Below are 15,388 nucleotides of genomic sequence, written 5' to 3'. Positions count from 1 at the left end.
ATGGAGGAAACGCTGGTGAGATGAAGCAATTGGAATATACAGGAATGCATCCTGAATATCCAGCGATACCATCAAATTCTCCGGTTCCTTAGCCAGTATAATTGGGTGGAGGGGTTCCATCCAGAACCGAGGTACCCTGAGGAATCTGTTCAGGGACTTGAGATTGAGGATAGGCCGATAGGATCCATTCGGTTTCTGGACCAGAAGGAGATTGGAGTAATAACCCGTTCCTCTCTGAGGAAGCGGTACTGGGATGACAACTCCCGCTTGAAGCAAGAATTGTATGGCTTTCTGGATTTGTAATGCCTTGTCTTTATCTGACAGAAGGCTTGTGCAGATGAATTGCTGGGGAGGCCTTCTGCAGAAGGCAAGGGCGTACCCTTGAGAGACCACTCCTCTTACCCAAGTGTCTGTGGTGGTCTGACACCAGCACTGGGCGAACTGAAGAAGTCGGTGTCTCACCTTGGGATCCCCCTAGGGGAGACCCGTTCCATCAAGCTGAAGACTTGTCATCGGACTTGGTCGCCGGACGTCTGGTACTCGAGGCCTCTTTCTTGGGCTTGGTAGTCCCAGGATCCTGTAGAAGTAGATGCAGAAGGCAGACACGCTGATTTAGCCGCTGCCAACGTATCCACAATCTTGTCCAGATCAGGACCAAACAAGATCTTACCATTACAAGGTAGAATCTCCAATCCTTTCTTAGAGTCCGCATCCGCTCTCCAAGAGCGCAGCCATAAGGAACGGCGAGCTGACACTGCAGCAGTCGAAACCGGGAGGATAATGGGGTGACATCCAAAGCTGCCTCATTGATATATGTAGCTGAATCACGGAGGTTACCCACCAGAGTCACTCGATCTGCGGTAGCATCTGACGGAAAAGACTCCTCTAGGGAGTCTGCCCAGAACTCCATAGCCTTGGCCACCCAGGAGATAGCCATAGCCGGCCTGGCGACTGCCCCTGAAAGAGAATACATTGACTTTAAACACACCTCCACATTCCTATCTGTGGAATCCTTTAAGGATGAAATGGATGTTATAGGCAGAGTAGCACTTTTGATCAAGCGCGTCACATGAGAGTGCACCACAGGAGGTGATTCACATTTAGTACAATGTTCCCCAGGAAAAGGATAGGCAGAAGCCAAGCGTCTCTGAGGCTGAAATCACTTCCCAGGCGATTTCCACGCCACTTCCATGTGCTCCTCTAGCTGATCAGATAAAGGAAATACCGCAGAAGTTTATTTCCTTGAACAGCGCATGTCTGGACCGGGGAGCTGGCGGTTCGGCCTCCTCTATCACTAGGGCCGAACGGACAGCACGTATCACAGCTGGAATATTAATTTTTCGACTTAGACTACTCCTCTCGCTGATTGGTTCAGAGTCATCTTCCTCTACCATCTCCCCGGTATCAGTATCATCACATTGTGTAGATTGGGATGACGGCATAGGCCTTTTAGCCGGTCTAAGGGGGATTAACCCCCTGCAACATAGCCTGGAGGGTAACAGTGCCAGGGTCTGCACCGTATCTACCCATGGAGGAGGCACAGACTGAACCTGCATGGGTGAAATCTGTAAAGGCAGGCCCTGTGAGGGCATAATCGCCTGCTGTGTGAACCCCATCTGGGGAAACACAGGGGGTGCAGCCCACCACCCCGCCTTGGTTGTCTGAGCAAAGCATGACGATGGAGGCTGCTGCGAGGTGGCTGGGACCACAGAGTGGCCTTGGGGATAATAATACTGCACGCATAATCCCTGTGAAACCCTGTCCCCCTCACCTAGTCCTGCAGCACATGATTTGCATGACAGCAGGACTGGAGCGGGATCGTGCACATCATCCCCACTTTCAGACATAGCAATGAGGGACGTGTACACTGTTAGTGACAAACCACACAATAAATGTATATATCTAAATGTGAGGTAAAATAAACACGCTGACGCTTTTTATTGTAAGGGCTCAGAAAAAGTTATAGTTATATTGTCTGACAGAATGAGTAAGAAATACAGACAGACAGCGCTAGCATAAAGTCACATACAATGCAGAAATGACACCTGCACAATGGCACTACCACTCAACTAACCAGACTGGGTGTCTGGCAGGATATAGCACTACATACACTGACCAGGAAGGAGAGGTATGTAGGGGGACCCAGACTCCGCATTCCTGAGAGATCTGCGACATGCTAGGGAGAAAATGGCCGCCAGAGACCTCAGAAGGGGGCGTTCCTGTGAGAGGAGTGCTGCTGCAGCTCAGCCAGACCGCAGTGGAAAGGCGCGCTGTGCAGCGGGGAGGAGCCGGCTATAAACAGGGAAGGCTGCCTCCTCTGGCCGGCGTTTAACCCCTGGGGCGCTGGAAGCGCAATATATTTGTGGATTGTGCCCCAGTATAATGTCCCCGGGCTGGTTTACGTGTAAGCGCAGGTTTCTCAGGCCTGGCTCCACTGCCGTCATCCCCTGGTCCATCCCCAGAGATCTGGGCGGACATACTGCAGTTAGCAAGCAGTGATCCGCGACTTACCTGCTGCCCCGTGAATCCGGCTGCAGTCCTGGGAGTCCCACGGGGTCTGGCTAGCACGATCCCTGTATCAGTACCGACGTCTCGGTGCCAGCGGGGTGACGGGAGTGGCACCGCGGACTTCCTCTGGTCTGTCCACTCAGAAGAAAGAAATATAAAGAAGCTTCTTTTTAAAACAAAAAAATCTTCAGGGGCTGGACTCCGGCCGGGCACCCAACGAAACTGAGGTGCCTCTGGCCCGGGGGCGGGGTATAGGAGGAGACCCAAGTGCATCCAGGGAGAAAAATTGAACTGCAGAAAGTTCCCTACTCGAGAGATTAAATACTAGGTGATTGTCTTCTTCGGGCACCTCCTGCCTCCCCCTCTTGTTTTGCTGCCTTCGACGGGTGGCCTTTCTTTTGTAAAATTCACAGATTTCTGTGTTCCTTGATCCAAAGGGACCGTTTCCACTCGAGTATATCATTTTTGTGTTGGGTGTGTTAATTTCAACTATGTCACTGTGTCTCTAGTCTGCAGATGTGTCCCGTGGTGGAGGTGGTCCCCGGTATTGTATGCTGACAGGACGGATGGCGAGGGCGATCCGCGTTCCTGATTTGACGGAGGTTGACTGTACCAGGAAGTTTACCTGGTTAGCGATCTCCGGTCGCTAGGCAGCGGTGGAGCGCAGGAGCCGGAAGAACGTCAGACGACACTTCCGGGTGCCGGGCCACTCGGGCGCACTGCATGGCGTGAGAGTTCCAGCGGCATGGCATTTAAGGGGGTAAGTGAAGTCTATGTCTGTTTGCCTTTGTCACTATGCTGTGGGCTTGAGAAAGAGGGTCACACCTCGAAACGTTGCCTGGCCTGCGGGCCTTTATGGAATACAGCTTTATATTTTTGCAAATATCTGAGTGCGTTCATTTTTTTGGTGGATGTTGATGATATGTACAGGACGAGCACCGGATTCGATTATATATTATCAGTGAGTGCCGGCATAACGTGGAATATATATATATATATATATATATATATATATATATATATATATAGATGGTGAGCATAATGTTATATTCTGTCCTACAAGTCATGCTGCCAAGGATACAGAGTATAACATCAATCTAATTGCCCTTCCATAGCGAATTAGTACTATTTCCTAGGACTGACAAACCATATTCACTCTCAGTTACAATATTACTTACTCTCCAGCTGTTTCCATCTCCAGTAGGGAAGTGTCTTTCCTGTATAGAGCCCTAATGCAGGGAACATTGCCGTAGAAAGCAGCACAATGTATCGCCATCCAGCCACGCTGGTCACATAACGTGTAGTCTGCGTTCAAGGCCAGAAGGCAGGAGAGGACTTCCAGAGAGCCACACTTAGCTGCCAGGTGTAACGCAGTAGGTCCTGCAAACAAGGACAGGAACATTCACTGGCCGCACAGTGTCTGGGGAGGGCACCTGTCAGTGATAGGAACTTGTGGAAGGATAATGATGATAATCGGGGTGTAACATCTATGGCTGAACACACATACTCAGTGGATGGACTCCAATCCAGGACCTTCCAAATGACAGAGAGCCAACTGACAAGATTCTCTTATTGCCCTGAGGGCCTGATACAGACGCGCTCGCAAGCGGGTCGATGGTCCCCCCGCTGCGCATGAGCGAGACCCGGCCAGCGACGGGCGCTCCGTCGCTACGGGTCTCATACCAAAGAGGGGCAGCTGTCGATTGTGATTGACAGCTTGCCCCGTTTTGGAGGCGGGCGGGCAGGGGGTTGGTGTCCAAACGGAGGCGTACCCGAAGGAACGCCTGCCGTTTGGGGGCGGCCCCACTGACATCACGAGTGATGTCAGTGGGTGAGATTCCGGCTCTATTAGAGCCGAAAGCTCACTGGGGCTTGCGGGAACGAGACTCTACCACAAGGGTCTCGTCGCAAGCCCCATCACCTGGCCACTCGCTAAAGCTGTGGGTGGTCACCCACAGCTTAGCGAGCAGCCAGAAGGCCGTCTTTAGAAAAAAACAGGGATGCCCTGATTCATAGCGAGCGCTCTCAAACAGCGTTTGGGTCTGAATCAGGCCCTGAGCTCAGAGACCTGTTCTAGATTGTACTGTATAGAGTATGTATAATATGGGAACCACTTGTCTAGAAGCCAATTCACCTATACTGACAATTGTCACCAATTTCTTGATCTCTTCATCTGCCATACAATTAGGGACTAAGGAGCTCATTCAGAGCCGGTCGCTAGCAAGCGGCCGCTCGTTGCAAACGATGTTCACTAATGTGCGCATGCATGTAGTTTGCAGTGTGCGTGCGCAAACTAGTACGAGCGATCGCAAATTTCTCGCTCGCCCAGCAAAGACAGCCCAGTGGAATGAGTGTCAGGAGAGGCCGTTTGTGGGTGGTAACAGGGGCAGGCCAGTAGTAATGGGGGAGTGGAGTTGCGGACGCAGGTGTGCCAGAGTGTTTTCACGCCATTTCTGGGACGTGCATAATTAACAGGCAGCGTCATAGTTCACGTCACCAGGGTGATTTTTACACTGAACTGCTTGCAGTGCTTGTGGTAGGGTACAGACAACCGCAAGCGCTGCGGTCAGATTTGATGGATCCCGATGTACCGATGGTTGTATATACTTCCTGGAGATGACGTACGCAAGTGGGCAGCTAAAGACAGGCTGGTGGGTGTCTAGAAACAAAAGGTGATCGCTCACCCAGACATAGTGGGCGTGCTTATGCCTTGCTGTGCCATCGCCTGCCTTGACGTCACTTAGCTGAATTTCCATACGCTGGGAGCGAGCGGCCGCAACTAGCGAGCGGGTCTAAATCAAGCCCTAAGTATAAGGATTGCGGACTGGTTTTAGGGATTGGTTTTAAAGACCAAGGAATCTGATTAGAGATGATGACAAGATTTATATAATAGCCACTCCATCACCGCCTACCTGTCCACGTAATGTCATACCGTAGAGGGGGCCAGAACCAGAAAGCTAAGGGACAGTCGCCTACTAAGGACGCGCAGGAAGATCTCTGGTTGCTGTCTAGGATTCAGTGTGCAATTCCAGGCACCCTGCAAGCCAATTACAGGTGCCACAGGGGCAGCCACAGTGCGGCACCCATGGCCTTGTGCACTGTGTAGCGCCACCTCTTGCACATTCCTAGTTACGACCATGGTGCTATAAGCATGGCAAGTGTAATCTCCTCTAGCCTGCTCATGTAAAAATAAATATGTGAGTTGTCCTTCAATTGTTTATTGTCACAATACCAATATCATTATTACTTTTACTAACATTCTGCATCTGCTATTTCATTTTGGCTAGCTATCCCAGGGACCCAATACTGTCATCAATGTAAATGGATGGATAGTGGTAAAGAGAAGTTTAATTGTCAGCAAAAACTTACCAGTTCTTTCAGCAACAGTTTCCGTATTCTGAATACTTATTTTTCCTGCAAGAACAAAAACATTAACAATTCTGAATGAAAAATTGTTTAAAACTTTACATACTAAACACGGTGAATGTACGAACTAGGATTCATATAGAGACTGGTGTAAGAGCGCAGTCTTCCTGTTCCATCAGTTTCAGTCAACATGGAAATCCATGCACAAGACTCCATATAATTATTGCCGGACGAGCCCCCAAGTCTCTATAATATGGCTTTGGAGCTATATTTTCCTATGTTTCTATGAGAGGGGAGACTTATATATCTATGAGAGGGGCGAACAACACAGAACTGTTTATCTATCACTATTAAAGAAAGTTCTTTACAAACAGTGGTGCAATTAGGACCATATAGTTGCTGATGCTAATTGGGTGCAGCTGCATTTGTGTCATGCATCTATTGGTGGTCAAACATCTGTGACATTATTCTAATGCTGCTATAAAACGCTTCCCTGGTGTACATCCCAATCAGCCCATAGTCTCAAATTTTTTTTTAACACAACCGACTTTCATTACTTCATAGTTAAATCATTTCAATTTCCATCTGGACAAGTTCAAGTCATGCGGGCCCATACATCTAACGATTTCCCGTTCTGCCAATCGGTGTACATCGATGATCCGCAATCCGTCAAGGAATCGGGGAAAATCATCATGTTAAAAAACCCAGACTCGTTGATTCCAACCATTGTCAGGTCGGAATCGGGGGAGTCGAGATTGTCCGACATGTTGGATTTCTCTGAACCCCCCGACCATGGCAGAAAGGGGAATTGCCCCGATACAGGTTAGATATTTGGGCCCCATAAATCTTCTATTTTGTAGATTTTTACATAAAAATGCAATATATTTATTTTATTGCACCAAGAGATGTGTAAAAAAATCTATCCACAATTGTGAGAAATCAGGTTTTTATCCCTATATCCATAAGAAACTATATTTTATGTGACCATTTTTATTCCTGATAACTTCCTAGCCTTATTTAAAAGATCTACAACAGTGTAGTACAATACGAAACATCAAAACATTAACAAACTAAAAGCAGATCACGACCTGCTCACGTGGCGAGAAGCCCACTGACTTGTGACCTATACCATGAATTTCATTTATTGCCATTTTTCACAAGGTGGAGCAAGTGGTAACTTGCATAGGGGATGCGGTTACGATGATGGTGGATGGGATGCCGGACGCTGGTATACCGACGCGGAGATCCCGATGCTCGTCAGGAAGCCGACACCACGATCCCGAAGAGATCATGATAATGACGTCAGCAATCCAAACGACGATATCCCGAGGGTAAGTATACAGTATACTAGCCTTAGCCCGGGGATGGGGGAGATAGGTTTAGGACCTACCGGGTGGGTTAGGGTTAGGGGAGGGCTAGGGTTAGGCACCACCCGGGGAGGATTAGGTATAGGCTGTGGGAAGGGGGGGGGTCAGTGTTAGGGACCATCGGGGGAAGGTTATGGTTAGGCACCACCAAAGGAGGGTTAGGGGGGGGAGCGGGAGGGTTAGGGTACTTACCGGCCCCTGTCGGGATTCGGCACAATTGGGATTCCGACGCCGGTAGTTGAAGCCGCCAGCATCTCATGCACCGGCATATCATACCCATTCCCTCGCATAGGTGTGTCCTCATATATCCATCCTTTTTGCGCACTATGGCGCGATGACTTGAGTGACTTCAACACTCCTCCATGGGTAGCGATCCCTGTGCTTGTATGTTTATTCCGGAATTTCGCTTATTCTGTATTTAGGTTTAGCATTTGTTTGTGGCAAAGGAACTGATATAAAGTCACATTAATCAATGAGGCCGGCTTGTTTCATTTGTTAATCACCTAATTGAAGAGAGCCTGCAGGAATATAAATTAAGATTCACTCTCTCTTTGGTAATATAACCTCCAATTATTATTATTCTAACTATTTATAAAGGTCAATTCATTTAGCCAGAAAAGTCTGTAAAGAGAACATAACTCATATAGAAACCTAATAAAATGTAAGAAGAAAAATACACGCAATAGTCCAACAGGTAATTGTTATACTAGAAGATAAAATAGGACAAACTCGCCTTGTGTTGAATAACTATCGCGGCGACGTTGATTTAAATTCAATCCGGCTTTTGCTAACTGTGATACGATGAACGCCTTGTTGTGTATAGCAGCGTGGTGTAAAATGGAGTAGCCGGCGTCATCGAGAACATTGAGACCAGAAACAGGTGTTTTGCGGCAAAAGGTATAAAAGATGGCGGCCAGTCCTCGCTCTGCGGCCGCTCTTAGTCCAAAAGGTAAATTCTACAAGACAATTAGAATGAATTATATTAACCACATGATTGTAAAACTGTCGTTTTTCATTAACCAAACATGACGCTGACTAGCAGCCAGAAGATAGAGAAGGGCTGGTGGGGCATAGCTAGTGGCAGGAAACCATCTCATATGTACATAGTCTTCTTTCTAGAACCCTGAACCTATTAAAACCCGTGCAGTTCCACCATCCTGCCTGGGGTGTCGCTCTCTGCTCTGGTGCTTCTAGCACATAAACTGCTTTATTTCAGTAGTTTGTAGCAGTAACTGAGTGTGCTAGAAGCACTATAGCAGAGAGCTAGACCCCAGGCAGTATAGAAGAACTGCACAGGTGCAGGGTGCTAGAATGAAGACTATGTACAAAAGTGCTGTGATAACATTTGTGAGAAAAAGCCATCTGAAAACGGTGTCAAGAGTTGTTCCTTTGTAAGCCAATTTCTACAATAGTGTATATGTGTTCTGTACATAGTGTATATGTGTGTGCTGTACATAGTGTATATGTGTGCTGTACATAGTGTATATGTGTGCTGTACATAGTGTATATGTGTGTGCTGTACATAGTGTATATGTGTGTGCTGTACATAGTGTATATGTGTGCTGCACATAGTGTATATGTGTGTGCTGTACATAGTGTATATGTGTGTGCTGCACATAGTGTATATGTGTGTGCTGTACATAGTGTATATGTGTGCTGTACATAGTGTATATGTGTGTGCTGTACATAGTGTATATGTGTGTGCTGTACATAGTGTATATGTGTGTGCTGTACATAGTGTATATGTGTGTGCTGTACATAGTGTATATGTGTGTGCTGTACATAGTGTATATGTGTGTGCTGTACATAGTGTATATGTGTGCTGTACATAGTGTATATGTGTGCTGTACATAGTGTATATGTGTGTGCTGTACATAGTGTATATGTGTGTACTGTATATAGTGTATGTGTGTGCTGTACATAGTGTATATGTGTGTGCTGTACATAGTGTATATGTGTGTGCTGTATATAGTGTATATGTGTGTGCTGTACATAGTGTATATGTGTGTGCGGTACATAGTGTATATGTGTGCTGTACATAGTGTATATGTGTGTGCTGTACATAGTGTATATGTGTGCTGTACATAGTGTATATGTGTGCTGTACATAGTGTATATGTGTGTGCTGTACATAGTGTATATGTGTGTGCTGTACATAGTGTATATGTGTGCTGCACATAGTGTATATGTGTGTGCTGTACATAGTGTATATGTGTGTGCTGCACATAGTGTATATGTGTGTGCTGTACATAGTGTATATGTGTGTGCTGTACATAGTGTATATGTGTGCTGTACATAGTGTATATGTGTGTGCTGTACATAGTGTATATGTGTGTGCTGTACATAGTGTATATGTGTGTGCTGTACATAGTGTATATGTGTGTGCTGTACATAGTGTATATGTGTGTGCTGTACATAGTGTATATGTGTGCTGTACATAGTGTATATGTGTGCTGTACATAGTGTATATGTGTGTGCTGTACATAGTGTATATGTGTGTACTGTATATAGTGTATGTGTGTGCTGTACATAGTGTATATGTGTGTGCTGTACATAGTGTATATGTGTGTGCTGTATATAGTGTATATGTGTGTGCTGTACATAGTGTATATGTGTGTGCGGTACATAGTGTATATGTGTGCTGTACATAGTGTATATGTGTGTGCTGTACATAGTGTATATGTGTGCTGTACATAGTGTATATGTGTGCTGTACATAGTGTATATGTGTGTGCTGTACATATTGTATATGTGTGTGCGGTACATAGTGTATATGTGTGTGCTGTACATAGTGTATATGTGTGCGGTACATAGTGTATATGTGTGCTGTACATAGTGTATATGTGTGTGCTGTACATAGTGTATATGTGTGCTGTACATAGTGTATATGTGTGTGCTGTACATAGTGTATATGTGTGTGCTGTACATAGTGTATATGTGTGCTGTACATAGTGTATATGTGTACTGTATATAGTGTATGTGTGTGCTGTACATAGTGTATATGTGTGTGCTGTACATAGTGTATATGTGTGTGCTGAACATAGTGTATATGTGTGTGCTGTACATAGTGTATATGTGTGTGCTGTACATAGTGTATATGTGTGCTGTACATAGTGTATATGTGTGTGCTGTACATAGTGTATATGTGTGTGCTGTACATAGTGTATATGTGTGTGCTGTACATAGTGTATATGTGTGCTGTACATAGTGTATATGTGTGCTGTACATAGTGTATATGTGTACTGTATATAGTGTATGTGTGTGCTGTACATAGTGTATATGTGTGTGCTGTACATAGTGTATATGTGTGTGCTGTACATAGTGTATATGTGTGTGCTGTACATAGTGTATATGTGTGTGCTGAACATAGTGTATATGTGTGTGCTGTACATAGTGTATATGTGTTCTGTACATAGTGTATATGTGTGTGCTGTACATAGTGTATATGTGTGTGCTGTACATAGTGTATATGTGTGCTGTACATAGTGTATATGTGTGTGCTGTACATAGTGTATATGTGTGTGCTGTACATAGTGTATATGTGTGTGCTGTACATAGTGTATATGTGTGCTGTACATAGTGTATATGTGTGCTGTACATAGTGTATATGTGTGTGCTGTATATAGTGTATATGTGTGTGCTGTACATAGTGTATATGTGTGTGCTGTACATAGTGTATATGTGTGCTGTACATAGTGTATATGTGTGCTGTACATAGTGTATATGTGTGTGCTGTATATAGTGTATATGTGTGTGCTGTACATAGTGTATATGTGTGTGCTGTACATAGTGTATATGTGTGTGCTGTACATAGTGTATATGTGTGTGCTGAACATAGTGTATATGTGTGTGCTGTACATAGTGTATATGTGTGCTGAACATAGTGCATATATGTGTGCTGTACATAGTGTATATGTGTTGTGCTGTACATAGTGTATATGTGTGTGCTGTATATAGTGTATATGTGTGTGCTGTACATAGTGTATATGTGTGTGCTGTACATAGTGTATATGTGTGTGCTGTACATAGTGTATATGTGTGTGCTGTACATAGTGTATATGTGTGTGCTGTACATAGTGTATATGTGTGTGCGGTACATAGTGTATATGTGTGTGCTGTACATAGTGTATATGTGTGTGCTGTACATAGTGTATATGTGTGTGCTGTACATAGTGTATATGTGTGTGCTGTACATAGTGTATATGTGTGCTGAACATAGTGTATATGTGTGTGCTGTACATAGTGTATATGTGTGTGCTGTACATAGTGTATATGTGTGTGCTGTACATAGTGTATATGTGTGTGCTGTACATAGTGTATATGTGTGCTGTACATAGTGTATATGTGTGCTGTACATAGTGTATATGTGTGCTGTACATAGTGTATATGTGTGCTGTATATAGTGTATATGTGTGTGCTGTACATAGTGTATATGTGTGTGCTGTACATAGTGTATATGTGTGTGCTGTACATAGTGTATATGTGTGTGCTGTATATAGTGTATATGTGTGTGCTGTACATAGTGTATATGTGTGTGCTGTACATAGTGTATATGTGTGTGCTGTACATAGTGTATATGTGTGTGCTGTACATAGTGTATATGTGTGTGCTGTATATAGTGTATATGTGTGTGCTGTACATAGTGTATATGTGTGTGCTGTACATAGTGTATGTGTGTGCTGTACATAGTGTATATGTGTGTGCTGTACATAGTGTATATGTGTGTGCTGTACATAGTGTATATGTGTGTGCTGTACATAGTGTATATGTGTGTGCTGTACATAGTGTATATGTGTGTGCTGTACATAGTGTATATGTGTGTGCTGTACATAGTGTATATGTGTGCTGTACATAGTGTATATGTGTGCTGTACATAGTGTATATGTGTGCTGTACATAGTGTATATGTGTGTACTGTATATAGTGTATGTGTGTGCTGTACATAGTGTATATGTGTGTGCTGTACATAGTGTATATGTGTGTGCTGTACATAGTGTATATGTGTGTGCTGTACATAGTGTATATGTGTGTGCTGTACATAGTGTATATGTGTGTGCTGTACATAGTGTATATGTGTGTGCTGTACATAGTGTATATATGTGTGCTGTACATAGTGTATATGTGTGCTGTACATAGTGTATATGTGTGTGCTGTACATAGTGTATATGTGTTCTGTACATAGTGTATATGTGTGTGCTGTACATAGTGTATATGTGTGCTGTACATAGTGTATATGTGTGTGCTGTACATAGTGTATATGTGTGTGCTGTACATAGTGTATATGTGTGCTGTACATAGTGTATATGTGTGTGCTGTACATAGTGTATATGTGTGTGCGGTACATAGTGTATATGTGTGTGCGGTACATAGTGTATATGTGTGTGCTGTACATAGTGTATATGTGTTCTGTACATAGTGTATATGTGTGTGCTGTACATAGTGTATATGTGTGTGCTGTACATAGTGTATATGTGTGTGCTGTACATAGTGTATATGTGTGTGCTGTACATAGTGTATATGTGTGTGCTGTACATAGTGTATATGTGTTCTGTACATAGTGTATATGTGTGTGCTGTACATAGTGTATATGTGTGTGCTGTACATGGTGTATATGTGTGTGCTGTACATAGTGTATATGTGTGTGCTGTACATAGTGTATATGTGTGTGCTGTACATAGTGTATATGTGTTCTGCACATAGTGTATATGTGTGTGCTGTACATAGTGTATATGTGTGTGCTGTACATAGTGTATATGTGTGTGCTGTACATAGTGTATATGTGTGCTGTACATAGTGTATATGTGTGCTGTACATAGTGTATATGTGTGTGCTGTACATAGTGTATATGTGTGTGCGGTACATAGTGTATATGTGTGTGCTGTACATAGTGTATATGTGTGTGCTGTACATAGTGTATATGTGTTCTGTACATAGTGTATATGTGTGTGCTGTACATAGTGTATATGTGTGTGCTGTACATAGTGTATATGTGTGTGCTGTACATAGTGTATATGTGTGTGCTGTACATAGTGTATATGTGTGTGCTGTACATAGTGTATATGTGTGTGCTGTACATAGTGTATATGTGTGTGCTGTACATAGTGTATATGTGTTCTGTACATAGTGTATATGTGTGTGCTGTACATAGTGTATATGTGTGTGCTGTACATGGTGTATATGTGTGTGCTGTACATAGTGTATATGTGTGTGCTGTACATAGTGTATATGTGTGCTGTACATAGTGTATATGTGTGTGCTGTACATAGTGTATATGTGTGCTGTACATAGTGTATATGTGTGCTGTACATAGTGTATATGTGTGTGCTGTACATAGTGTATATGTGTGTGCTGTACATAGTGTATATGTGTGCTGTACATAGTGTATATGTGTGCTGTACATAGTGTATATGTGTGTGCTGTACATAGTGTATACGTGTGCTGTACATAGTGTATACGTGTGCTGTATATAGTGTATGTGTGTGCTGTACATAGTGTGACAGGGACAGTATGCTTTCACATGAGGTTAATGTGGAGCAGCAGGTTTGTGCAGAGATGGAGCAATAAACAGCATGGTAATGAGGGCCTGATTCAGAGCCGCTCGTAAGCGGCCGCTCGTTCGCTCCGAGCGATGTTCGCACAACTGCGCATACGTACGAGTTTTAGTACGCATGCGCGAACCAGACAGTGCGGTCGAAAATCGTGTGCTCGTAAAATAACGAATGCCTGCTATTTTGAGTGACAGGATGAGGCGTTTGTGGGTGGTAACAGGGGAAGGTGCTTGAAAACGGGGAGTGGAGACCAGAACGCAGGCGTGCCAAAAGGTCAAAACGGGCGTTTTAAGGGAGTATAGCGAGCAGTTCATACGCCTTTCGATGTACTCGATTAATCTAATAAATAGCGGAGATGACGTATGATGCGAGCTGCCAGGGGGCGTTTTTTTCTAAATAACGACCGCATGTTTTGTTCACTCGTTCAGACATGGAGGCGTCAACAGACCGCAAAGAGCGAACGGTCAATTTAAATAGCCAGCCCCTTTTTCTGAACGAGCGAGCGCAAATAGCGTCCGGCTCTGAATGAGATCCTGAGTCCAGTCCAGGTTATCCTGGGGTCAGTTGTAAGCCACAAAGCAAGGCTAATTAGTAGCACCTGTTATCTGTCTTTAAAGTTGTGTCAGTGCAAATCCACAATGATCCTGACAGTGAATTAGTCGCCCAGGTTATAGGCACGGGTGTGACTAGTGTTAGGGATCCTGGACCTGAGGGTCCACTAAAAGAACTGTGTTGCTGTAAGGAAGATTCTGTGTACCTGCTATAACATCTTGCCTATGAACACTGCACTGACCTGTATATCTGCCTGTGGTGAGAAAATAAACATCTGTTGGATTTTACTCCGGTCTATGTGATTCTTGTCACAATAGTCTATGTGTGTGTTGTACAGGGATGCGGTCATAATCCCGGGCAAGTGGGATGCCGGTGCTTAGAATACCAGCGCCTGAATCCCGACACCTGTCAGAATCCTGGTGCCGGCATCCCGACGGGTAAGTAGTGGGGTTAGTGGGAGGGTTAGGGGTTAGGTACTGGGGAAGGAGGGTTAGGATTAGGCAATAGGGGGAAGAGGGTTAGGTTTAGGCACTAGGGGAGTAGGGTTAGGTTTAGAGTTCGGGGGGGGAATCTATCAGCGCCGGAATCGCCCCCCAGAATGCTGTGCACACTAAATATGAGCAACCACGGGGAACTGCGATGCCAACTGAAAGTAGAGGGGCCACAGATCTCCTGCTGTACATTCTTCATACAGTGCAAACTTCAGTCATGCAAATTAAGGATTTTCAGCAAAATTGCACCTGATACATCGGCCCCTAAAAATATTATAAAGTGAAAACAAAATATCTAAAGGGCTAATTCATACGTCTCTCACAAATCTCTCTGCTACATGTTCTCTATCTCTGTTGTATGTGAGAGCGCCTATTGCTCTCAGACCTTTTATATTATATTCTGTGAAAAACAAAACAACACTGATACATCTGATACATTTAGTTTTTATTTTTATTTAAGCTCAACCAATATCTATAAAATTAAGAATTTACTATGTAGAAATGGTTTTGGTGCAAAACAACGTTACAAAACCCCAGGAGACCAAATGAGTTTCAAAAT

General features: G+C 44.3%; 1 protein-coding gene across 1 annotated transcript in view; it reads right to left on the bottom strand.

The window, feature by feature from the left end:
• The window catches only part of ANKAR (ankyrin and armadillo repeat containing), a 101,791-nt gene that overhangs the window by 51,316 nt on the left and 35,087 nt on the right, over positions 1-15,388 (bottom strand). The window contains 3 exon segments of the mRNA XM_088475491.1: positions 3,687-3,888; positions 5,878-5,922; positions 7,975-8,197. Coding sequence (XP_088331617.1) covers positions 3,687-3,888; positions 5,878-5,922; positions 7,975-8,197 — 470 coding nt within the window.

Source organism: Taudactylus pleione, unplaced genomic scaffold (genome assembly GCF_031769625.1).
Source record: "Taudactylus pleione unplaced genomic scaffold, aTauple2 ptg000173l, whole genome shotgun sequence".
Classification (NCBI taxonomy): Eukaryota; Metazoa; Chordata; class Amphibia; order Anura; family Myobatrachidae; genus Taudactylus; species Taudactylus pleione.
This window is presented reverse-complemented; position numbering and strand designations above follow the sequence as displayed.